We start from the raw sequence: 27,475 nt of genomic DNA on the forward strand, positions 1-27,475 counted from the left end.
ATGATCATTTCTGTAATTCTCATCACATCATAGAGACAAGTTACTGATATTTAACATTTCCAATATACTTGTTCTCACATGAGCTGAAAGGACCAAACAAAACCTCCATATGTAGAAATTTCACACTTTAATATAAAATGTAAAATAACATTTTTTAATTTAAAGAGCGGGTGTGCTAAAGTTACATCTTTACATAGGATGACAGAGAAAATTCTTCGCATACATGCTCAAGTAAATGCTGTAGAAAACATCAAAGTGTTCCTTGCATCCTTCAATAGATAAAGTACACAGCAGCATCTAAACGGGCCATGATTTGAGAGGCAAAGTGAGCTGGGGACACACTGTAGCCACAAGCCAAGGTAAGGGTCCAGTCCTATGTGCAGAACTTTAATGGAGTTACATGTGCAAGACCAGACTCTTCAAAACTTTGAGAGCTTCAGAAGGTGAGTCTGAGCTGTAGCAATAATATGATAGAACATTGTAGAAATGCAGGCCCCACACACTGTGTTAAAAGCAATTATAAAACGTCACCAACAACCTCTTCACAACAAAATGTCTACAAATAATCCAGAATAATTCCCCTTTTTAAAAGCAATTTTTACAAAAATAAAGGTTTAAAATTTAAAAGAACTGATGAAGTACAAACCTCCACCATGATTCAGACAAGTCTTCATTTGAAGTTTTATTTTAAAAGAACTGTCAAAGAATGTATCTTTTGATGGATTTTCTCTTTGCCTCTATTGTGATAACTATCAGACCCTCGTTCCTTGCAGTTTATAACAGCCACTTCAATGGTAGACACAAAATCTGTTTACTTACAAAAATTTATAAGTCATCCGATGAACATACTAGTTTATTATTGTAGGGTTACTAATACATCCTCAGCTACTTTGAAGTCTGTATAAAACCTGAAGGAACATCAGACCGTTAGCTACAGAAAAAAAATGCATGTAAAGAATTACATGAAGTTTGCAAATAGATTAGGGAAAAGGGTAGTTCAAATTTCTTTGTTTACTGTACTAACCTTGACAGTGTCCCTTTAATACACAGGGCTACTTAAGATTAATTTAATAATGTCAGAAGGGGAAAGAATGTCCCAAGACTAATTTAAAATTGACTACCCATGGTTTAAAAGAGAATCTGTTTTCACTGGAATACTGACCTGCTACTGCTCTCAGAATATTTTGGTACAGCATTGTATGCTTTAAAGATGGGTTAACAGTTTGGGTCAAATTTTGCTGTCCTAATTTAGCTTGAATGTTGCAACTGGATCTGTGCAGGCCCCCTGAAGCCAAAGAGGCTAGAAGTAGGCACAGAGATCCATCTGCAGATCCAGGTACAACAGCAAGGCCCCTGTTTTATCCTAGTGCATGAAAGTGCACATAGTTAGTGGCACAATGACAGGCAAGTTATTTCAGGTCATGGACTTCCTTCTGCGTCACTGTTGTACTAGCTCTTTAGCATGGTTTCAAAGTTCTCATTAAGCCCTAGATTCTGCCACCATTATTTACAATGAAGTTGGCTTCAATGGGATCACTCGCCAAGAATCTGGCCCGATGAAATGAAGCTGTAAACATCTTAATCCTGAAATGCACCAACACTTGCAGCAGCACACGGACATTACTCAACACACAGATGTTAGTGGCAGAATGTTCTCCACCCAAAACACACTTACATCATCTGGCATCAGACAGTTTCCAGAATATTTTTTTTAAAAGAAATTTAAACAGGCTGAAGGGAAACAGCAGCTCCTGCTATTCCACTGAGGGCTACATTGTGACTCAAACTACATATCCATGTAAGGGAATAAAAGCTCCCGTAAAGGCTCTGCACCGGCTACCCAGACCATAGGTCCTGGGCATTTCGGAGTAAGCAGGCACTGCAAGCCCATAAGGAATCACAGCAACATGTTGCACCCTGGGAGTCACAGGCAGCAACTCTGAGCATCTAGAACCAGAACCTAGAGACTTTAACCACAGACCATGAAGATTAAGACTTGGGACCCTCTGCCAAACCGGGTAACAATGACACAAAAGCCTCTCAGTAAAAGATATATTACATGGCAGACGTCTGCTAAACAACCTACTGTCTGGTCAGCCCTGTCTACCAGTATGCTAACTTTTTAGAAAGACCAAGAATTTATGAGACTCTATATATGGCTTCCACAGTAGGCAAAATGAAAGCGGAAGGTCCTGTATATTCTACAGTTCACCAGGGCAGCTGGAAACCAGTAACAGAAAAGAGCAGATATAGACAGTATTGAAATCACTGGCATGCCTTGATTTGCTTTGCAGTTTCACTGCTATTTAAAACATACCATGGTTTTTATCAGGCATAACGTGTGTAGTTATAGTGGAGATTGTAGTGCTACTGCTGGGCGAGAAAATTCTCTCTTAACAAGCGCATATGTTTCCAGTATTACATTTTTTCTAAAAGCCTTGGCTGCCCCCAGGGTCTAATCATGGGGGAGAGAGACTCGAGTTTATATCCCAGCCTGGGAACCTGCCCTCCTGCTGGGTTTGCAAGAGAACGAGGAGGAAGAGGAGCCACTAGTTAGTGAATTGCTGTTACATTTTGGTGGAAGCCACTTTTATACCCTGCTAGCAATAGAGGAGGGAGAGGTTTTAGGAGTTTACACTTGGGTGCTTGGCAGGGGGGAGTGAAGGGAGAGGGATTCCTGGGATTTATGGACCAGCTGTCAGTCAAGTCATGTTCAAAACCAGCAAATGTAGGTTGGATGGGGGGTGGGGTTAACCTCTGACCAAAAAAATTGAGGATGCCCTTGTATTTTGACCGAGTGCAAACACCTGTCACTTGGTAACTGTACACAGTGCCACCTCAGAGCCATTAATGAGATGAGTTTGTAAGTTCAGTCTGGTTTCTAATACACTTTTCATTCTCCAGTTTTAATTATCAATATAGTATTGGTCTCTATGAGAAACCATTCTGTCTCACTGGTTCACATCTTCCTGTCTGACAAGGGACATAAGGAAATCTGGTAATGTAGCCAGTGAGTTTCCTATAGGACAATGACTGCTCTAAGATATTGTTAATAACATCTTAAAAAATTCTTCCTATGTGACCTAAGAGCCAAGCATCCCTGTGTGTTGTACACAAGGTACAGAGTGTGTCACATATGAAGTCAGCTGGCTCCAGTTTTTAAACAGTGACAAACTGATCTCCGTACAGGAGAATTCAACTGAAGTCCATTTTTAAAAGCATCCATAACAAATAAAGTCAATGCAAGAGAACGCTGTCACAGAATAGCAACTCCTGCTGCTATTGTAGAGAGAAGTTTATCAAAAACACTTTAAGGTTTATCTGGGAGTCATTTATCTAGTGAGGACATTCAATGACTTTATAGCCCTTATACCAGAGGATTGAAAATCAAAATGAAACCTACTTTAGTGCAACAGAATTACAGTTACTGTCTACAAACCCTGTATGCTGTGGTATTTCCACAAGCAGAACATGTGAACAATCAGGCTTTATCATTTCTGCAAAGCTGTGTTCTGATTGCCTGAAGCATGGCAATCCATTCCTGCAAGCCAAGCGGATGCCATTTCGCTATTTTTCCCCAAAATTCTTCTGTCCTATGAGCAATGAGCTAGTTTCCAGTCCTCTGATCTGAATTTTTATTAACAATGACCAGCCAGCAAAGCAATCTTAGTGGTGGCCAACAAATTCATGTTGTATATGATATAAGCAGCATTTTTCCAGAAATTCTTTTCATAAACATCTAAATTAAAAATGCTATAAAACATTTAAGACATCATAAATAAACTTATTCTGAAAAAATCTCTTTTCAAGTAATTAATAAATAAAACCCATCCTTATTTGCTAGCACAAACAGGCTGGATTATAAAAGTGCTATGGAGAATCTGCAGAGACCTTGCTTGTTTCGTGCTTAGTTGCTCAATGGTTTCCAAGGCAGAGCTTCTTGCTCTGGTGCTGCTGTTCATCTAGTGATTTTGTTTTCTGTACGCCATCTAAAACACAAGATGTTTTAAGAGAATATTAAATATACATTAAACACTCAAATGTATCGTGACCATATCACTGCTGTTATAGCCATGATGTTCTCAGTATATTAGAGAGAAAAGATGGTGAAGTGGGTCCAATAACAGATATTAGTTCACCCCCTTGACTGTGGGGATAGTTAAGCAGACTCAACCCCTAAGAGATACCTATATAAAGTATCAGGCAACTGAGAATTACTCAGCTATTACTCCACTGAAAGAATGCTGGTGACATGCCAGCACACGCTGTTCGTACAGTCATTAGCACACAGCAATGGGGGTCGAGAGCTCTAGATAAAAATGTCTATCCCTTTTTATTTGCTATAACACATGGGTCTGAGTCTGGATCCAGGGACTACACAGGTCTTCCTCTTTCATATGTACTCCAAGTTCCCAGGGAAGGCACAGGTCAATGCCCTTGCCACATTCCCAACTATGAATACTTGTCATTAGTGGGTTTAAAACTGCAATCAGTTAATTAAAATATTTAATCTACTTTAGGACAGACAGACACTCTATGCAAGCACAGTATTGTGTGTGCACACAGCACTTCAGGATTCTCATACCTTGGGCTGAAAACAGAGGTAGCATATTTAGTTTCAGCAAGGATAAGGGAGCACCTTTCCCGAGATGGAGGAGCTTACTCCACTTAAGCACAGCCATTGTGAGGTAAGTATACTGAGTGGCCCAGAATGGAGATGGTTTTAAAACTCAAGGGCACCACATTAAAGGAATAAACATTTGGAAAATGAGCCTGTTGACAACAGCGGTCAAGCACTGGGACCTTATGCACCTCTCCTCAGCTAGGGTTGAAAATAGTTTAGTTATTGGTATTCTGCAGTGGTTAGTGAACACCAATGTAATATCTGATGAATTCCTGACCAAACAACCAAAGAAGAGAGTGCCCCTGAGAATTGATCTCAAATTTCACATGGACCTCACTGCATGCTGGAGTTTAGTCAGTGCTCTGTGGCCTCTCACAGACCAGAAACAATCAGTGAAACTCCTAGCTGTGTATACAGTATGCAGACTCAGTACTTCCAGTCAAGGTATTCCCAGTTACCCCCGGAACAAGATATCTAGCATGCCTTCTGCATTGGGTGTTACAAATATTTTGGCTCTGTTTACATCATTTCCAAACCTGATTCAGAGGCTAACAGCTGATGCTAGTTTGTTGCAGTGGATCATTTCCCCTAGCGTAGAAAGGGCCTTAGCATGACACTGTGACTTAATTCCTGTCTTTGGAAAATGACAGCTCGCTTGGCACATACACTTGCTTGGGGTTGAAGGAGTGGGAAACAGCTCATATTCAGTGATCTGGGAACCAACTGCCATTAAATGCAATGGAAATGAGAGTTGCTTGAGAAAAAGTGATTAAAAGTATTGGTACATTTTTTTATTTATAAAACGTGGACAGTGGTTTGAATTTTTGAAAGCATTAAGTGACTTCAGAGCCCACATCTCATTGAAAGTCACTGGTACTTGTGCTCCAAGTCACTTGAAGGCTTTTCAAAAACCCTCCCAATAGGATGGATTCATCAGTGCAAAAAACTAGGATACTACGGATAACTTACATACCTGGATAAAGCACTACTGGATATTTATGTTGTGGGGGGGGGGGTGCCAGGTTTGGTTTTTTTTTTAAATGAATACAGAAGTTTTATACTCACCACTAGTATCTAGTTGAAAGTTTAAATAGGCATGTTGTATCTGTCAGAATTTGAAAAGTGAGCTATGACCTTGCAAGTATTCAGGGTTTGTTTTCAAAATCTGTTGTATTTATTGCATGTAATTACTTACAACCTGTTACTACAAATACTTACTTTCTCTGGCTGTGGGCTCATGAACACCAGTGTGGGATGGGCTTAGTTGCCACTGTGAAAAAGAAAAAGTTTCATTTTTTCTAGAGGACAAAAACAAACAATGGGAGGAAGAGGACATTTGGGACATCACTTCATTTTAAGGTTGTGAGCTCCTCTGACACTATAAAACTACAAACAAGGTTTGCTTTCTTTTCACACCTCACCTTTTGAAGGAAAAAACCATTGCTCTGTTAAAACTGTGTGGCCACAACTTCCACTTGTGAGGTGGAATTGCCTGCTGGAATGGGAGAGTTGCACCAACATCCATGATCTTGAACACCTACAAGGCCCAGTGCCTCAGAACAGGTGCCTAGATCCACCTTCCACCCTATGCACTGTGACTCCTCCAAGAGCTATGTTCTTGAATGGGCCCTTCCAGTGGATACCTCCAACCCCACCCCAGTGTATGAAGGGGAGGGTTTGGAGGAGGTCACTTCATACAAAAGTACCAACTGAGTTAGCAAATCTTATTTAAGGGAAAACTTTGTAGGGAGATACTCCCAGCTCTGCCTTTGGCCTGCCCCTTTTCACTTTGCAGAGTATGCACCATATACTGTCCCTTTAGACGGGCTTCCAAAGGATCAGGAGAGCATGCCACAGAGCCCTTCTCTTTCTTCTGTACATCTACTCCGTGTGCACATACACTGGCCTCCCCATATGGTAGCAGAGGGGACAATTGCACTCATAACAAAATACTGAAGATTAGAATCTTGAGCAGAGTGTGTCATATATGATATTTTCCTCAGCTCCCAGCCTGTTACTGAAAACCCAGATTTTGTGGGGAGGGTTGAAGAAGGGACCTTATGTAGTTAGGAAGGTCCCATTTTAATCTCTCAGATGCATCTGGAAGCATTTACATTGGAAACCGATCTTCCAAGCTACCGAAGGTATGAGAGGATTATGTCTGAGCTTGTTGAATCTGGTCAAGCTGCAGGAGGGTTTTTAAAAATGGGCTATTAACTGCAAAATGCTCCTATTGAAAAAACTGTATCGGAAGCCTTGTCTACACTAGCACTTTTCCCATCACGGGTCCTAGCACAGCAATGGTGCAAACACCAGTGTAGACAGAGTGTAGGCATTTTTACTACCATCTCTTTGAACCCTGCTCCAAGCAGGATTAGGTGACATGATGGTAGAACTTCTACGCCCCGTCTCCACAGCTCTCCTAACATTCTTGTACACTTAAAGATTTTAAAAAAAAAAATTCGCTAGGTTCTACCATTTACCGTAAATTTGCTAACGCCTTCAAGTTCACGAAACTTCATGTATGATATGTCTGCTTTCTTCTTTCCAACATCTACATCTCCTACATAGATTTGCTTGATGCCAGCACCTTTGATTAAAGGCACACATTCATCACAAGGACATTTTGTCACAAAAATCATGCTTCTCTCTTCTGGTTTTATTTCTTGACACCTACAAGTAGTCAGAAAAAGATTCTGAAATTAAAAACTCGACAATTCTGAATGGTGGTGATTTAGGCTCAAGTGGGTGAGCAAAGAAATTCTCTTAATCATATTATATTCTGCTCTTCGGAGCAGGTTTGTTATTCCTACCAAAGCACATGGGAACAAGAGGACACATTTGGTTAGGATTTGCTATCTGAATGACAAACACAGCACTGTTAAAGACTCAGCATTTACCATTCTGTAGCATTTCATTTCAGGACAATAATGTGGTTATGACAGGTACCAGAGATGGTGACTGTTGAGTTTTAATGGTACCCATCACACACACAAGAATAAACAATTTAAGTCAAGTCCTTCACAGTTTTGAAGAATTCACAGAACCTATTTTACCTGTGAATGTTCAAATTTTACATCACGTTTAAATGTGTAGTTTGATTGTACATAGCACCTTTCATCATCACATCATGCTCTGCATCTACCAGTTGTTCATTTCTGAACTGCCTTTTTCTTTTCTGATATTAAAATAATAGATTCATATACCTGAATGTCAAGGCGTTCTGTTCAGCATGTATGATGTATCTGAACTTTCTGATTTCTCTGTCTTTTTGTTTATCATCCATGTGTGGAAAATCAGCATATTCAGATCCAACAGGAAAGGCATTATAACCACAGCCTACAAAATACATGGCTCCTGTTCCATCACAGCTCTGCAAAAGTGAACCATCAAGATTGATTTAATATTCAGTCTATTTGAACATCTGCAGGGTGCTGCCCAATATACCTATATTTAATTCAGTGTTCAAATTCTAAGTTGTAGAAACTATGAGTTAAAGCTGGGCTTTCACTAGCAGTATATTGTGTGTATGTAGTGGTGGGGGTTCTATATATATATATATATATATATATATATATATATTGTTCGTGTTATAATGTGACCATCCAGTGCCATATATATATATCTATATATCTATATCTATCCATCTCCATCCATGGCACTGGATGGTCACATTATAACACAAACAAAATAAATAATGCAAGTCATCCTCATTGGCTACTTCTCCTTGTAAGCAGCACTGATAGAGGCAATAAAAAGTATGAATGACTAAGTCATTAAGCCACATTGCAATATGTGAGAGCAGGAAAGAGCAGCTACAGGGTGAGCTCGAGATGCAAAAGCCTGTATTTGGCCATTGCAAGGAGATCTATCAGATAGCAGACGTGTTGATATAGCAAAGAAGTTAGTGGCTGAAGTTAGAATAGTTTGTGGTACAACTGTAAGTATCTGATGACTAGAATGAAATAATCCAAACCGAGTGCTAGAAAATACATCATGGAATAATCTTGCACTTGCAGGAGGACTCACTACCTCTCTTAATACAGTAAGAATAATCAAAGATGGAAAAGACCTATGAAATGAGCTCTAGCATAAAGAAGTTTATGCCTGGGCATGAAAAGAAAAGGAGAGTAATAACACTTTACATTTATCTTTCTAGTGCCATGTGAGGAACCAAGGCATAAAATCGGAGACTAAAGTTCTGTGACTTAAATTCAGGTTCCAGTTCTTATTTTGCTATGCAGATTAATTAGTCACTGAATAGACGTGGTTCTCAAAAAGTACTGCTCCAGTGAAGAGTAGCTAGAACCAAGAAAGCAAGTTGAAGCAGGAGAAATAGCAGAGACACATATCTACGATTAGTTAAGATACTTTTCCACAGAAGTAAAATAACCTGTCATTCTGATACATCCAGCACTGCTATAGTTATTTGTTGTTGCATCACAACAGTATAGTTCAGTACATGAATGCATTTTGTCTAGGTTTACCATTTATGAGTCAATGCTGCACATTAGTATATGCCTTGTTTTGGCATTTTTCCATTCCCTCAAACCCTACTCTGAGCCAAAGAAGGCATGTTCACCAGACATTTGCTGCAAAAAAAAGTTCAACGTGGTGTAACACTACAGTTGCATCAAACAAGGATTTGTCAGGTAAACTGTTGCCCTTTGACTTCTCTAGGGGAGAAGAACTGAATAGTGACACTGTTGAACAGCACATGTTGCTGGATTAGTAGTACTGGCAAAGCTTTGTAGCTAGGACACCTGGAATGACCGTAATTCTGTTACTATGGAGTCTAACAGATGAGAAACTAGGCACAAACATTGTGGCATTTACCAACTCAATCATACTAATCCATCTTGACAGCCTAATTATCAACCAAACGTTAATTTAGGGTTACCAGAGAATAAAAAAATGCAATTTTTAATAACATAAGGCATAAACACCTCTTCTACAAAGTTATATAGTCAATGCTGAGCAAAATTAAAGTACAAACTGCCAGTGTGAGACAAAGTGACAATTTTTCCATACTCACAGATTTTCCTTCTGCCCAAATAACAGCTCCAACACCCGTTTTGTGATCCTCTAAAATATAGAATGTATAAGTAATAAGTACTTTTGTAGAAAACTTCCATTTGGAAATCTGATAGCACTACCTAACAATTAATGAATGATGCCTCATAGCACATCTGAGAGGTATTAGCTTCTCTTTGCTGATAGGGAAAATGAGGCACAGAAAGATTAAGAAACTTACCAAAGGTTTGCAAGTCTATGACAAAGACAGGAACAGAACGAAGCCCTCCTGACTCAGGCTGTGTCTTTTCCCCAACATCTTAGCTGACTAAATAATTTAATTACTTTACAGTGCGGAGAGATATAAGCATTGGGTCTCTTTTGACAGTTATTAGATACTACTAACGCAATGTGTGCTAAGAAGATAGCTACCTAGAAACACTAGGTGCTTTGTGATTGGCTTTGACCACCCTACACAAAGCAAAGGACTTTGTGTTGGGAATCTAGCCCATAGCACCAAGGAGTTTAATGGATGGCAGAAGATCACTTGGAAACTTAAAAAAGAAAAAAGAAAGAATAAATTAATCAAAATTTATTTAAAGACAAACTTTTTAATAGCCACATACAGAATCAAGCTCTAGTACAGTAGAGTTTTGTGGGCTCTCTCTTACACACTACGCAGGAGTTTGAACAAAACTTTCATTTAAGTTATTGGAAAGTCTTCCAAGGTATTTCTGACGGGAGGCATTTTAACTGGTTAAAAATGGGGTGTGCTACAGTGGTAAAGAACATTATGGCTTTCGGTACAGAACACTTCAACCAGTGCTGTTCCAATTAACCATCTCCCAGCATTCTTAGTGCCATGTAGAATTCAGCAATCACTTACAGGGGGACTTTCCTGGCAAGGAAATGTTTTTACCAGGTCTTACAAATTATTTACATGTTTTTCTTAGTTATTCCTATATATTAGCCAGCATGAATTGTTCTCCTTCCTTGTATCCCTTCTTTACCACATGGTATAACTAATGCTACAGCTCTAGTTCAATATCAGTTAACATAGGATTAGGATGTCACTGCTAGCCTAAATAGGACAAGCTGGGTTGGACATAATAAACACTTATCCAAATATTTTCAGTTAATAAAGGTAAAACAGAAGAACAATTTGTGGCTGTAAACCTTCTTCCTCAAGTTTTATCCCCCCCTTACCTGACCCAATCAGTGCTCTTTGTTTAGATAATGCTCTCTGGTTTAAAAGATGGTCATCATATTGTGGTCTAAAACTGAGTCCAAAGGGTTAGGCAGCCCAGACTTGTGTCATCACCAGGTTAACAGGGAGTTGCCTCAACTTATCCTGGCATGTGCTCCCTACTTTGATCCTTTTCTCTCTCTATTCTGTGCCAACCCTGCCTCCTAACTTTCCAAAATGAGCATTCTTTCAAAGGGCACGATTTGCAAAAAAGCATAAAGCCAGGCTTCAAAACCTATGTTTAGGCATCTAAATAAATGGTCTGGTTTTCAAAGTGTTTAGCACCCAGCAGCTTCTCTTGACTTAAAGTTTCAACTGTAACTGAGGGCAGAATTGGAACCTTAAATAAATACAATTTTTCAGAGGGAGGCAAGAGAGCTAGAGTGGGAGTTTTAAAAATATGTAATTTAAAGAAAATTCTTCATTATGGCTCCAGAGCAGATTGAAAGGATATAAGATGCATGGGTGCCACATTTGCTGTGGGCATAGGGATGGAGAGTTCCTGTTAGCTAGTACCTATCATGCTCAGAGATTTCCCTATTTTATGGTTATTGAGGAACATGCAGACAGATGGCCAGACCTGAACAGCATCCCAAGCCCACACCGCTATATGCACATCACTCATCAATTCAAAAATTGGTGCTGGAAGTATAGGAAGAGTTGGTCACCAGCGGACAATTTTTGTTTACAAATCTGAATTGAATGGAATTCCTTTGCTTTTGCAGAAGTGTCACCAGAGTCACTTGTAAGAACAGACAGATTTCTGGAAGGAATTCCTCTTGCTGTTCTGGAGGCACAAAAGCCTCGAGGATAATTAGGAACTAGACAAAAGAGAAACTTTCTAAACCTTCCTGGGCCCAATTACATGCAAATACCAGAAATCTGCCTCAGATTCCCTGGAAGAGAGGCTGGAATAACGAACCAAATTTTGCCCAGCTGTACATGGGTGGAGTGCCCATTAACTTAGATGGAGGTTATGCTAGCTTATGTCAGTGCTGCATTTTGTTTTGGGGAGCAGTGGTTTACCTGCAGAAGGAAGTATGGGAAATACCCTTCCTATAAAAATTATATAGTGCCAGCCAGGGCATCTATGTCCTCCTCCACTGATCTGCCTGTGGTTTGCATGTCATTTATTTAATATAACACTTTAATTATGACCACATTATCAAGACCTCTGATGGTTGCCCCATTTCCAGGACTTTCACAAATACATTAATGCATAAACTGGATGCTTTGTGGCTCTCAACTGTGCAGGTGGCAGGATGTAGAGGGTTTAGAGGCTTATGGTGTATGATGCCTCGAAGAATGAATAGCTTGTGCTTCTTGAAGCCAATCTTATGTAAAAACCCAAGACTTATGCTGAGGTCTCTTTCACACTAAGGAAACTTAGAAATGGCAAGGAACAGGAGGCTGGATGAAAGATCTACAGGTTAAAGGTGGTATGACTTAATACAAGAAAGGTTTCCTGCACGCTTTGTCCAACAAACATTCTCTAAGTCCTAGGAGACACTTAGGCTATCTAGTACCAATGCATACACACTATGAAATAACCCTAAAGTGTGCAGATCTCTTGGTACTTGGCTCTCTCTATAGGTTACCCTACTACCATCTGTTATTTTTTCCCCTTGTCCTATAGAATAAAAGCTGGAAGGAAAAAACAAAAACAAACCATACTTTGCTCCAGAAAACCAAACATCTGAGTCAGTCTGAGTTCAGCTTCACAGTCAAACTGATTTGCAACTTAATCACATCAGTGACTCATTGGGATTAATGATGTGATAGATGTCAGAGAAGGGAAAGAGAAAGAATTCTAAATGTGATGAGACCTCTTCACGAAACACAGGATGTAAAAGTTTCTTATTGCCAGGTACATCCTAGGGGATGTGACACATACAATACTTCAAACTTTAAATGTGCAGGCCAAGGAAAAGGATATATTAATGTAAGGGATATACTGTATTTACATCCCTTTTCAATAGAACAAGCAATGTGTTATATTTGACCTATTTTAAAGTATTTGAAAAAAAAATCAATCTAACCAATTTTGGATGGATTTTTTAAACAAATGCTTCATTTATTAATGGAAAAATAAAAAACAACACTGGCAAACATAGTAACTAACCAACATGGAGGAAGCAAAAAATGAGTAAGGAAAGTATTGTCAATTTTAAGTTTCCTAAAGGTTATCATGTAGAGTATATATTTTTTCTCAGAGTCCTGCATAATAGCGCAAAGAATTTTAGTTTCTAATAGGGGAATTTGCACAAGTCTGCCATTATTTAATTAACTAGAGAATAAGGGGATTAGAAATCACTGGTATCAAAAGTAGGCCAAAGTCAATTCATAGCCTCTGTCCTCTACAAAAAAAAGTATTCTGTTCTTCAAAACTCCAGAATCTTTGCAAGCAGGAAACGGTCAGTTGTCAAGTGTGTAATGACTATCACTACTAAACAATGGGAATAGGAAAATGCTGTTAAACAAAACTAACTAGTATTCTGCTGGTGGGTAATGAACAGATATGGAACAGCATCTCTATTTCTGTTTACTGTTATTTTCTATTTAAGTATATTAAGTGCTTACCACAATGCCAACTGATCACTAGGTGTCACTTGTTGACAAAAAGGTGTTCGTATATAAAAGATCTTGCAGGGGCTCCAATAAATTAAATAACGTTGTAATCTTTGAGATAGGGGGTGCACACGCTGGCTGAGGCTTTGCCAGTGTAGGATAATTGCACGGTGAGAGCTCCTTCCATCTGAAGAGCTCAAAGCCCCTTGCAAACATTAATGAAGGCCCCTTGTGAGGTACTCTAAGTGGTACCCCCACTTTACAGATGTAAGAACTGAGGCACAGAGCAGGTAAGTACCTTGCCCAAGGTCAGATGGGAAGTGTTTGGCACTGCCAGGAATGTAACCAGGGTTCCTGACTTCTAGTCCCATGATCACCACAAGACTGGCTTTTCTCCCATTCACATAGAAACTCACCAGTTCGGTACGCCAGTAACCTGGCTTGTATCATACAGTGCCTTGCAATTTCTTGGGGCAAGCTTTGATGGTGCATGTCATTTGTCTGCTGTGATCCATTACAATAAAATCCAAAATGGCCAAAGGTAGGGACACTGGCAGCTACTGTGGCCAAAAGCAGGATAAGATCTTTCATATTTTGCCTAAGATTGCTAAAATACGGATTTTCACAGAGGTTCTCCAGACCCATAGTCATCAATATTTGCTTGTGCATTTCTTCATTTGAAATTAGGAATAAACGTTCATACTCCTTTATTCTTTCTTGTCTACACTCAGTATAAAAGTCAGTGTTATTCCCAGACAGAGTTTTTGCAATTTTTTGAATGAAATCACACTTGTAAGAGGTTTCTTCTACAAACTGCACCATATCACACACTAACGGCTGAAGCAAGAGACACACACGAGCTCGACTATTTGACTTCAATCTTTCTACTGCTTTGGCATCTAGCTTTGCATCTTCAGTACTAGTAGGGTTGGAGGCTTCATTCTGCAAACTTATTTCAGGATCTGCAGGCCAATAAGAAATTCTGTTCACTCCAGCTGAAACAGAAGATACACGTGGTTAACAGGAAGTGTGCAAACACTGGTGTTAAAAACATTTTTCATAACCTTAACTTTAAAACATTACCATAGAATACTGCATTTTGACCCCTTTAACAACAAGGAGTGGGTATTCTTCAAACTGTATTTGAGCATATGTGCTGGCAAATATCAGCATCAAGGGGTTATTGTGTCTTAGATTAGCTAGTTTTGCTTCTATTATGCTTTTACAGTTCTGGCAACCAAAAGGCCAAGATGCACCATCTCCAATAGACTGAAGCTGATTGTTTTCTAGATTGTAAGCTCCTCAGGGCAGGGACTCATTACTTTTGTGTCTTGTACCACCTGACCACATTGCCAGTGCATAACAAAAAAACAGCTACTGTTAGTGGTGCTCTAGGTGGTGAAAAGCAAGGGTTGCTGAAGAACAGTGCAGTCAGTCCACACCACACAAGGACGAAGAACGTGATCTGTGAAATGCACTTGGTCTTCATCTTAAATGGAAAAGGAATTTCAAAGAACTGCATCTGAATTCCACACCAACTCACATTCCTCTTTGCTGCAGTTAATACTTAGCATGCAATTGGATCTTCTGGTAAAATTACAGGTAGGCAAGCAGAATGCAACTACCTGGGATAAAACTAACCAGGACCCCCCAGGCTCCCTTGCAAAGTGTCATGAGAATGTCAGTGGTCAAAGGCCTAAGTTTTATGTCCAAGTAATGAACACAATAGTGCCACCTAACAATACCTGAGACACTGAGTGGCTACTGGCTCAGTGGAAAGAGTTCCACTTCCTGAATCACCAACTGTAGAATAGAGACATTTAATACTGGTTTCCCCTAATGAAAATATCAAGGCTTACTATGCAAACCAATGAGGTAAACATTTACATACAGTACTGGGGCAATCCCCAGGGAGTATGAGTTTTCTGTATAGTCAGTCAGTCATAACTAGCAAAACATCTAAATTAACACGTTTACCCTTTCCATACTACAGTCTGTAACTTACCATTTACAATCATTTTTAAACAAGTTGAACATGGTTTTCTGGAAAAATAAAGATCACAGTTTTTAAGCCTTGATCCATGTTTAATCAGAGCAATTTGACCAGCATGTAAGTCTGCGCTGGAGCAATGTAGACCAACCATTTTTATATTTTTCACTACGACCAGGCCAGTCTTCTTTACCTATTAAAAAGTACATTATTAATTTTTGTTACAAATTAAAAGTTCATAATGATGCCATGGCTCATTCAGTGTGTTCCACAAAGCAAGGACTTATCTACATGCAGCATTGCGGGATATGATAATGCAGTGATGGTCAAAACATGTTTCATGATCCCAGGATATTTGAGAGAGTAGGTGGATTTATCGGACCAAATTCCACTGGTGAAAGAGACAAGCTTTTGAGCTGCACAGAGCTCTTCTTCAGGTCTAGGAAAGGTATGCAGAGTGTTACAGCTAAATACAAGGAGGACTACTTATGCTAAACAATCTGTTCCATTTTGTATTTAGCTGTGACGCTGTGTAGCTTGAAAGTTAGTCTCTTTCACCAACAGAAGTTGGTCCAATAAAAGATATTACCTCACCCACCTTGTCTCTCAGAGATTAATAGGCAGATACATCTCTTGGTTACATTTCCTTTAGGCAGCGCCGTTCATTATAGATCTTGGAAGTACATGCTAATCTTTTTTAGTCATTCTACTCATCTAACAGATCCTGTATCAAATTTCCAGTCAAAACACATTGAATCTTACTGTCTTTTTTTCCTGGGGCAGATTATTCCCTGAAAATCCACATGGAGGATGGGACATCCCACAAATTTCCAGTCAGTATCTTTTGAATGATTCCATTTGAGTGAGGTTCGTCTCCCTCCCTTCCAGTCACAGAAACTAAAACCATGGCTCAAGGGATCTGTGTGGAAAGGCCAGGGTACAGCCTCCAATCCTAGTCACTGCCTACATTCTTGAATCCTCTCTGTTGCACAGTGAACCCTCCATGTAAGAATGCTGATGAGTTCAGCACTCTTATTCATTCTTCCAGGACTGAGGATGAAGTTATGCTGGAGAACATCTGAGCTTCCAACACTAGCAGGGCCGGCTCTAGGCACCAGCGCTCCAAGCATGTGCTTGGGGCAGCACTTTCCAAGGGGCGGCACTCCAGCCCCCCCCCCCCCCCCTTTTTTTTTCTTGCGGCACAAAAAGCCGGGAGCCGGCCCTGAACCAAGATGTTCCCTGTCAGCTGAGGCTTTCAGGCTGAGTTGGAACTGACACTGCAGTTCTGGCTGCAGTCACTAGATGGCGCTCATGGCAGCCTGAGTCGCACAGGCTGGACTGCAGTTCAGGCTGCCCTGCCGCTGGAGAGCTGGAGCATCATCCCCTGGAGCTGAGCCCGGGCTGCGGCGGCGAGAGGGGCTCAGCTCCGGGGGATGATGCTCTGGCTCTCCAGCGGCCGGGCAGCCTGAACTGCAGTCCAGCCTGAGTGTGAGGAGCTGGGGAGGGAGGGAAGTGGGGCCCGGGATGCAGGGAGGGAGGAGGGGTCCTGCTGCCGCTGTTGCTCTGAGTCTCCCCAGGGCGGCATGGCGTTTCCCCGCCTGAGTGGGCTGTGCAGGGGGTCGCCGGGCTGGGCAGGGGGCGCAGATCCCGGCTCGTGCGCTGATAGTGCGAGTGGCTGGGCAGCCCGAGCTGCCAGAGAGCTGCCGCCGCCCCCTCCTGCCCCCGGACCCAGCCCGCCGCGCACCTCCCCTGCCTCAGCCCCGTGCTGCCTGCACTGGGCGGGGAGAGGCAGAGCCCGGCTCCGAGCGGGGCAGCGGGGGATACTGCCCTGCCGGGGGACCCCCGCAGCTCAGGCACCTGGGGGTCAGTGTCTGTCCTCTCGGCTCTGCCTGCACAGGGCTGGGGAAGCAGCTGTCAGCGCCTGCCCCTCTCAGTCCTTGTACCCCTCATCCCGCTCACAGCCCCTCCACTTGTGCCTCCCCCATTGCTCCTTCGCTGCACCCCTTCCCCTTGTACTCTCCCTTCACCCACACCTCTCCCCTTGTACCCTCCCCCAGTCCTCTCCTCCCGCACCTCCCTCCTCCCCTGCACCTCTTCTCCTGCAACCCTCCTGATACCCCCTCTCCTCCTCCGCAAGTATATCACACCCCACCTCTCTGCCAGTGTAGAGCCCCCAAGCACCCCCACACCCGCTCCTCTGCCTGAACCCTCTTTACTAGCTCCGCATCCCTTTCTGGATACAAGGTTTGAGGGTTAGTCCCTATGCCTTCCATGTGCATTTGGAGCACTAAAGATGGGGTTATGGGGGCGAGATTTATACTAAAGTGAAATAAAAATAGGAGAAACGGTTTGATCCCCACTGCAAGTGTAAATGGGGATTACTGTGGTGAACAAGGAGGTCATGTTTGGGGGGAGCTCAGGGCTGGGGCAGCAGGGGGTGCGGGTGGGGGGGGGCAGAGAGAGCCCAGGGCTGGGGCGGCAGGGGGTGGGGGTGGGGGGGGGCGGGGGGGGGGGGGGGGGAAAAAGAGCCCAGGGCGGGGGGGGGGGGTAGCCAAATTTTTTTTGCTTGGGGCGGCAAAAAACCTAGAGCCGGCCCTGAACACTAGTTCCGCCTTTCCTCATCGGCAGAGGCTGCCTGGGGAATCAGGAAGACAAATCCTCCCTTTGTACATTGCAGGCAACATTTGCTACATCTGGATCATCTGTGTTTGTGGAAAAATAGGAGACAGCCTAGCCCAATGAGATTTTTCTAATAATGGCCATCATGGTGTTACAGCTACTAAGAGTGAGAACTGAAAGACTACAGTTGCTTAAGATTTATGAAGAAATTCCATTGTTAGTGATAGTTATGTATCTGGGATTTTTGTACAGCCCCATGTAGCTGCCTACTACCTGCCCTCTCCTAGTCACTTTGTCTAAGTTTGAATTTGGGTTCAAACTTCATAAGGAGCCCATATCTCTATCATAGGCAGAATCAGAAGAGTGGGTTTGAATACCCTAGAACAGCAAGTTAGTTAAATTTGGAACCTAACTTTCAGGCTTGGGACAGATTTCTAATTATTACCAATTTTTATTTTACTCTCCTTTTCCTGTTCTAGTTTATACATGAGCTGTATTGCCATTTCCCCTTCAAGCAGTTTAAATGAAGAAATAACATTTACACTTGTGTAAAAGTATTGGCACTAGACTAGAGGAGTACATTAAGATTTATCTTGACTCCATCAGGTGGCATATAGGTATGCAATGTATAAAAAGTTAATTATTTTTAAAGAAGAGTAACAAAATCCTTGATCCCAAAGGGATCGCTTAGAGAGAACCTTGTAACAAGGTGCTTACAAAAAAACACCTCGAATTGGAAGCATCACTGTCTTTCAGTTATCCAGGAGACCAGTTGACACAGATAAATACCCTTTTCACTAACACCCAGATATTCTAGCCTTAAAAAGGTGCAATGGACATTTCAAATGGCTCCATGCACCTACCATTCACTCAAGAGTTTGGTTTTAAAATGACAGTTTCCTATAACTATACAAGAAGGTTTGTGTTTTAAAGAGAGTCTGCTCTGTCGATGGGATCCATGTTTTTAAGCCCCAGTTGAGTGAACCATTGGCCAGCTTGGTGGACTACAGGAAAATCCATGGAGGTAGACTCCAAACAACATCATAATGTTTTCCATAACACTACATCAGCGTACACTCTCTTACCATCTGAGTAAGGTATAGACAATTCAAGAAATCATCACATGGCAACACATCGTAACATGTGCTGAAAAATACAGGGGACCACCAGTCTCAAGAGATTCTTTAGCATTTCAGCCCCATTTTTTAAATCTGGACCACCATTCTGCCACATTTATAACCCCATTCCTATCTTTCTAATTTAATATCTGTCAGCAAATACCAAGCCTCTTTTGAGATCATATGACCAAAGTTAATGTTGCTGATTGGAATTCCTTATCTATTGTAGTACACATGACATCTCAATTCTTTTCTGCTATAGCATCTATAGTACCTTAGACAGAAGAGCATTTACAATAATCCTATTGTTTGAACAAGGTTTGGATATAAACAAAAGAAAAGTATGTAACTACATTTAAGTTTAGATGGTGAATAGATAGCATTCTTAAATTTTTGCTCTCAGGTTCTGCTTTTATTCCTCCTGCCATTTACTACAGAAGAAAAAATGGTCAGAAATACAATCAATACAATTTTTGTACTTTTAAAAAAAGTACCTGGAAAGTATTTATTATATGTATAAATGATAACACACAACAGTCTGGTTAAGTGTATTCACAGCCTAAATGTTAGCATCTGTTCAGGAAGGACAACTAAACTGCAAGCAATATATTTTACCTGCGATTTCTTTTGCTGTTCAACTGGGGGAAATAGTTCCATCCAGAGACTGAACAAAGTAAAAAGGTTGACTTTGGAAAGCCTTGGTGTTTGACCTGTCATCAGAAAAAAGATGAAAGATAAATATTAACTGATAAAAATATTGTATTGCTTTAATGACTAAGACTCATAACTGGTGTTCTATAGTGTAGGTAGAAAAAGATGGAATACCTTGCTTAATACACACTGGACGGTAGTGTAGCTTGAAGTGCCATCTTCAACTTAAATTTGGCCTCCAAATTAAATTTTGTATAAACAAGCATTTATAAAGCCAATGACTAATATTGATGTTTCCTCTATAGAAAATGTAGTAAGCGGTTTTACACTGGCATGTACTCAATATATAATTTTTCTAAATGTACACACATGTAATTCAAATACAAGTGTGTATTTATATAAAGTGTAATAAATACAAAGAAATTGTTCCATTAATTAATATACAAGTAAAAACAGTAAAATAAATATGCAGAATTTAAAATTCAAACATTGCAAAAGTATGATCTGGAAAGTGAAAACAAAGTGAGCGATTTCACCTAATTTTATTACCAAAACTGAAAAGCAAAAAACAAGCAAAAATTGTGACTTTTGTTTTTAAAATAAAGAATTCCTTCACACTTTTAATGACCTAAATATTACTCCAAGCATCTACCATGAAAACTTTCCCTAGTCCTATAGACCAAGCAATGGAAGAGCTAGTGAGGCATTATAATCCTCAGTGGGCACTAGTAATACTAGTGCCTAAATTCATCTCTCCCCAACACCAGCCCCACAGATCACCATGCTTTTCTGATATTTCGATCAAATGAAGCAAGAAGGAAATGAAACAAATTTTGGCAGAAAATATGATTAGATGCAAATAAACTACAAAGATTTCCTAGAAATTCTACACCCGCCATGGTAGAGCCTAGTGGATCTTTTGCTTCTACTACTGCTGTGGATAAAACCCACTACATAGAACTTTTCTGCAACATAAATTGCTTTGTCTACCCAGCTCTGTATAATGTGAGGAACTGGTAACATACTTTTCACAGAAGTCATCCCACTGTGGGGGGAAAGCAGCAACCATATACTGAGTCCCACTGAATTTGGCACATTCATGGAGAAAGGCACATTAAATGTGCTGAAAGAAATCTGAGTCACCTCCTGTGAGTCAGACACATGCCTTTAACAAGTGGTGAAAAATAGCAAAGTTGCTAGGTGCTCTTGGGTAACAGACTGTTACCATCACCACCACCAATGAAACTAGTAAAATATACCACACAGTTTGGTCAATTCTCAAGAAACCATTTTTGGATCCAGCAGATCTTACAAACTACAGCCTGGTGTGAAATATTCAATTTCTGATCAAGATAACCATGAAATTAGGAAAGAGTCACCTCCAAACACACCTATCCACCACCAATATCTGGGACTCCTTCTATTCCATATCCAGGTTTGGTCTTGGAACATACAGTTCTGGTAGTGCTGATGGATGACCTCCCCCATACATAGATAGGAGGATGTCTTGGGACTATCTGTAGCATTTACACAGTTGGCACAGCATACTACTATTTTGCCTCAGAGACAATAGCTCTGATATGCTTCCATTCCCTCCTTTAGGGATGCTTGGAGAGCTGTGATGAGTAAATGCTCCTCTACACTTCAGAGCAGTCACCTGTTAAGTCCCACAAGGCTCAATCCTTTCTCCCATCCTTTTTAATACCTACAGGAAGGAAGGTGAAAAAAGTGAAAGCAAGAAGAGATAGAAGAGGGTATTTGTATTTATTTATTTTTAAAACAGTCCTAACTGTCTCAGGGAAAGTAGGAAGAACAATTAGACCAGTTGCCTATTTTGATGTTCTCTCTCTCTTTTTTTTGAGGGGGGGGGGCAGGAAGAGAGGATATGGGCATTTGGATACTGTAGCGATAGGTGCTGTTATGTGAACCCAGGTAGAGAGACAAGTAGGTAAAAAAATGTGTTTGCATACAACCCAATGTAACTGACTGTTTAAAGCAACAGTTTATTTTTAGAGTTCTCTCCACAGAAGAATCACAAATAGCATCACAGCTAATTAGAATCAATGCAAACATAAGTAATATGTGCACATTACAGCAACAATCATAGAATCATAGGACTGGAAGGGACCTCGAGAGGTCATCTAGTCTAGTCCCTGCACTCATGGCAGGACTAAGTATTATCTAGACCATTGCTGACAGGTGTTTGTCTAACCTGCTCTTAAAAATCCCCAATGATGGAGATTCCACAACCTCCCTAGGCAATTTATTCCAGTGCTTAACCACCCTGACAGTTAGGAAGTTTCTCCTAATGTCCAACCTAACCTGCCCATACTGCAATTTAAGCCTATTGCTTCTTGTCCTATCCTCAGAGGTTCAAAAGAACAATTTTTCTCCCTCCTCCTTGTGATAACCTTTTATGTACTTGAAAACTGTTATCATGTTCCCTCTCAGTCTTCTCTTTTACAGACTAAACAAACCCCATTTTTTCAATCTTCCCTCATAAGTCATGTTTTCTACACCTTTAGTCATTTTTGTTGCTCTTTTCTGGACTCTCTCCAATTTGTCCACATCTTTCCTGAAATGTGGTGCCCAAACTGGATACAATACTCCAGTTGAGGCCTAATCAGCGCAGAGTAGAGTGGAAGAATTACTTCTCCTGTCTTGCTTACAACACTCCTGCTAATACATCCCAGAATGATGTTCGCTTTTTTTGCAACAGCGTTACATTGTTGACTCATATTTAGCCTGTGGTCCCTATGACCCCCAGATCCCTTTCTGCAGTACTCCATCCTAGGTAGTCATTTCCCATTTTGTATGTGTGCAACTGATTGTTCCTGCCTAAATGGAGTATTTTGCATTTGTCCTTATTGAATTTTATCCTATTTACTTCAGTACTACCATTTCTCCAGTCTGTCCAGATCATTTTGGATTTTAATCCTATCCTCCAAAGTACTTGTAACCCCTCCCAGCTTGGTATCATACGCAAACATTATAAGCATACTCTCTATACCATTATCTAAATCATTAATGAAGATATTGAACAGAACTGGACCCAGAACTGATCCTGCGGGACCCCAATTGTTATGCAATATATAACAAGTGTGAGGAAATTCCTGTCCTCACATTTTCTAAAGAAAAACAAAACAGTAAAATAGGTCTACTCTTCATGTAATTTTGGCTTGTAGAGTTTATCCCATTAATCTATATTTCTCTTGCATTTATGAATTTCAGAGCCCTTCTGTAGCCAGAACATATATATTCCTTATAGATGGTCAACAAAAGTGTGTAGCACAATGGATAGCTTGTATTATATGTTTGAAAGGCAACTCCAAATATCTGTTAAGGTGGACCTTAAACAAACATATTGTGACCTGATTTTCAGAGATGCTGAACACCTGCAACCCACTGAAGTTAATGTCAGTTAGAATCATAGAATATCAGGGTTGGAAGGGACCTCAGGAGGTCATCTAGTCCAACCCCCTGCTCAAAGCAGGACCAATTCCCAACTAAATCATCCCAGCCAGGGCTTTGTCAAGCCTGACCTTAAAACCTTTAAGGAAGGAGATTCCATCACCTACCTAGGTAACCCATTCCAGTGCTTCACCGCCCTCCTAGTGAAAAAGTTTTTCCTAATATCCAACCTAAACCTCCCCTACTGCAACTTGAGACCATTACTCCTTGTTCTGTCATCTGGTACCACTGAGAACAGTCTAGATCTATCCTCTTTGGAACTCTTTCAAGTAGTTGAAAGCAGCTATCAAATCTCCCCTCATTCTTCTCTTCTGCAGACTAAATAATCCCAGCTCCCGCAGCCTCTCCTCATAAGTCATGTGCTCCAGCCCCCTAATCATTTTTGTTGCCTTCCGCTGGACTCTTTCCAATTTTTCCACATCCTTCTTGTAGTGTGGGGCCCAAAACTGGACACAGTACTCCAGATGAGGCCTCACCAATGCCGAATAGAGGGGAATGATCACGTCCCTCGATCTGCTGGCAATGCCCCTACTTATACAGCCCAAAATGCCGTTAGCCTTCTTGGCAACAAGGGCACACTCTTGACTCATATCCAGCTTCTCATCCATTGTAACCCCTAGGTCCTTTTCTGCAGAACTGCTGCCTAGCCACTTGGTCCCTAGTCTGTAGCAGTACATGGGATTCTTCTGTCCTAACTGCAGGACTCTGCACTTGTCCTTGTTGAACCTCATCAGATTTCTTTTGGCCCAATCCTCTAATTTGTCTAGGTCCCTCTGTATGCTATCTCTACCCTCCAGCGTATCTACCACTCCTCCCAGTTTCGTGTCATCTGCAAACTTGCTGAGGGCGCAGTCCACACCATCCTCCAGATCATTAATGAAGATATTGAACAAAACTGGCCCCAGGACCGACCCTTGGGGCACTCCGCTTGATACTGGCTGCCAACTAGACATGGAGCCATTGATCACTACCCATTGAGCCCGATGATCTAGCCAGCTTTCTATCCACCTTATAATCCATTCATCCAGCCCATACTTCTTTAACTTGCTGGCGAAAATACTGTGGGAGATGGTATCAAAAGCTTTACTAAAATCAAGGAATAACACGTCCTCTGCTTTCCCCTCATCCACAGAGCCAGTTATCTCATCATAGAAGGCAATTAGGTTAGTCAGGCATGACTTGCCCTGGGTGAATCTATGCTGACTGTTCCTGATCACTTTCCTCTCCTTGAAGTGCTTCAAAATTGATTCCTTGAGGATCTGCTCCATGATTTTTCCAGGGACTGAGGTGAGGCTGACTAGCCTGTAGTTCCCCAGATCCTCCTCCTTCCCTTTTTGCAAGAGTTCAGAACCTTTGAAAAATCAAGCCACTTTTTTTTTTTTAAAACTGCTGCCAATGTATAGTTATTGAAAGAGAACTTTGCAGGTGTATCAAAGCACCATCATCCTCCCAAATAATTCTGGGGATGCTGATCTCATCCCCAATACAAGACTCAGCAAAAGCAGTGTCAAAGGGCAATTCCTGGCTAGAGTATTGGTCTTGGGAATGAATAGGAGCCAAGCTTTGAGTCACATAAAACGTCATCCAGGAAGTAACACTATCCTTCATTTCAGTATCACTCAACAGCAGGGAAAACAAACGCTTGTTATTCAATTTCGAGGGTTTACACTGGCAGAAAGAAAACCAAGGCTGGATAGAAGGTTTTCTTCCCATCTGTACCCACCATAAGGACTGGGTTTCTCAGAGGAATTCAAGCAGAAGGGAGAATGGTTCTCTTCTTAAGCAGAGCTTTAGCAGCACCATCTTTATTTCCCATGGTGATCAGGCACCATAAGTGTGGTATTCATGGGCAGTCTGCACATACACCTTATTCCCCCTGCTACATTTGGGTCACAAACACTGTAAGGGAAAATCTGAAGCCAATCAAAATTAGTTTCAGTTAGAATTTCATAACACTCTTGCAAGATTATTTTGCAAAACCTCTATTTGGGCCCTGCTATAGGTGGATCATGCCTGTAGGCATATGAAGGCATATTTAGATTTTTAGACATGGCTAGAGTAATTGTTCAGGAATAATTTGGTCTTTGGATTTAATAAAGGAATTTATGATTGAATTGGTGTCATGGTAATATCCTGTATTAATAATAATAATTCCAACAGTATCAGAGGGGTAGCCGGGTTAGTCTGGATCTGTAAAAAGCGACAAAAAGTCCTGTGGCACCTTATACACTAACAGACGTATTGGAGCATAAGCTTTCGTGGGTGAATACCCACTTCGTCAGACACAGCTTATGCGCCAATACGTCTGTTAGTCTATAAGGTGCCACAGGACTGTCAATTCCAACAGTGTTACTTTTAAGAAAAGGAATGCTTCATAATTAAGTACACAGGCCATAAAACCCAGTTAAGACATACAATACAAGGAAAAAAATAAAACTAGATTCCAAAACTCAAGTAAGTAGTACTGGTTTAGCAGGAAACCATATAAATAAAATTTAGTGGGAAACACCCATTGTTAGTAATGCTCGGAAAACTTCAAGAAGAATGATGGGGAAAATCTCTGAGCCGTCCTGCCAGAGGAGCAGTTACCAGGCAGAAATAGACTTACAAACTCCCTAATGAGTGTTTCAAAAGATAATAGATGGCTAAGCAACATTTCTAATCATTAAATAATTTTAAAGTGTGTGTATCATGTAAACAAAGAACTACAAAGGAAGAGCCGCTAGCATACGTGAGAATATATACTCCTACACTTACAGCTCTTGCAATAGCAAATTAGGACCAGTTACCTAGAAAAGATTTTACCATAGTGTAAACTTAGATGAGATTATAATTTGAAAAGATGTGCGAAGAGATGAGGGAGTGGAAGGAAAGAGAGAAGAACACAGTCATCCACACATCTTGTTTTCCAGAGTATTCTTCCGTCTTCTATGTACTTACATATTGAACGGTAAGCTCTTTGAAAATGGGACTCAGTTAACATGCTGTCGATGTCCCAGTGGGGGAGCCTCCTCCACTGTAGTCATAGATTTTAAGGACCACTAGCTTGACCTGCTTAACACAAGTCAAGAACCTCACCCAATGATTTCTCCATCAGGCCTATAACTGCTGTTTCAACTACAGCCAGGGGTGAAAGTAAAGCTGAAAACGTACTGGTACGGGGGCCCCAGAAGGGGCGGGGCTGGCTCTACCCCCCCTGGAAGGGCTGGTGGTCAGCATCCCACAGCCAGCCCTTCCAGGCTGCCTGGCCCACGCCGCCCAGGGCTCCAGGGACGATTTAAAGGGCCTGGGGCTCGCCACTACTGCAGCAGCAGATGGAACCCTGGGCCCTTTTAAATCGCCGGCTCTGAGGCAGCTGCTCCTTTTGCCCCCCGCATTGGCAGCCGGGGGGGGGGGGGGGCAAAAAGGGCAGGGACGATAAAGCGCTGCTCTGGCAGGGCCAATGACAGGGGGCACAAAAGTGGCAGCGACGTTAAAGTAAGGTGGCAGGGGCCGGTACCGGCAGCCACGTTTTACTGGTACGCCATACCAGACCGTACCGCGTTACTTTCACCCTGACTACAGCACATCTGTTAGAAAGACACACAGCCCTAGTTGATCAACTTCTAGTGATGGAGAACACCAAGGAGGTGGGGAGTAGGTTCCAGTTTGGTGAGGGGAGGCAAGTGGGATAGAAGGAGGCTCTTGCCTGACATGCTGCCAGGCTCAGTCCTGGAGGCATGGAAAGATCACATTGTGAGGGAGACAGGCTCCCTCTTATCTGTCAACCTGGATATCGGGGAGGGCTGTCTGCTGGGGATACAGAACAGAGAAGCTCTTACCTGACATGCTGTCTGACCGGGGCTAGGGGTGGGGCGGTCCCAGCAGAAAGGGCATTAAGGAGCGCTCACCTGGCACGCTCTCGGTCTGGGTGCCGAGGATGGGGGAGGGGCGCTCCCCTGGCACGTTCTCGGTCTGGGGGGTGGGGGAGGGGCGCTCACCTGACACGCTCTCGGTCTGGGGGGTGGGGCGCTCCCCTGGCACGGTCTGGGGGGTGGGGGAGGGGCGCTCACCTGACACGCTCTCGGTCTGGGGGTGGGGCGCTCACCTGACACGCTGTCGGTCTGGGTGCCCGCGGTGCTGACTCTACGCCCGGTCGCCACTTGTCCATCGCCCGGACCCTCCGCACTTTGCAT

The 27,475-nt window shown here is 41.8% G+C and overlaps 1 protein-coding gene across 1 annotated transcript; it reads right to left on the minus strand.

The window, feature by feature from the left end:
* CDADC1 (cytidine and dCMP deaminase domain containing 1) lies at positions 1–27,475 on the minus strand. Its single transcript, XM_026648501.2, has 9 exons — positions 27,388–27,475; positions 19,794–19,888; positions 15,457–15,634; positions 13,868–14,446; positions 9,660–9,709; positions 7,831–7,997; positions 7,108–7,297; positions 5,843–5,894; positions 1–3,989 (listed from the first exon to the last, which is right to left on the minus strand). The coding sequence occupies exons 1-9, from the start codon at positions 27,473–27,475 to the stop codon at positions 3,916–3,918; spliced, it is 1,473 nt and encodes a 490-aa protein (XP_026504286.1). The 3' UTR covers positions 1–3,915.

Source organism: Terrapene carolina, unplaced genomic scaffold (genome assembly GCF_002925995.2).
Source record: "Terrapene carolina triunguis isolate 2854851 unplaced genomic scaffold, T_m_triunguis-2.0 Scaffold16, whole genome shotgun sequence".
NCBI classification, from domain to species: Eukaryota; Metazoa; Chordata; order Testudines; family Emydidae; genus Terrapene; species Terrapene triunguis.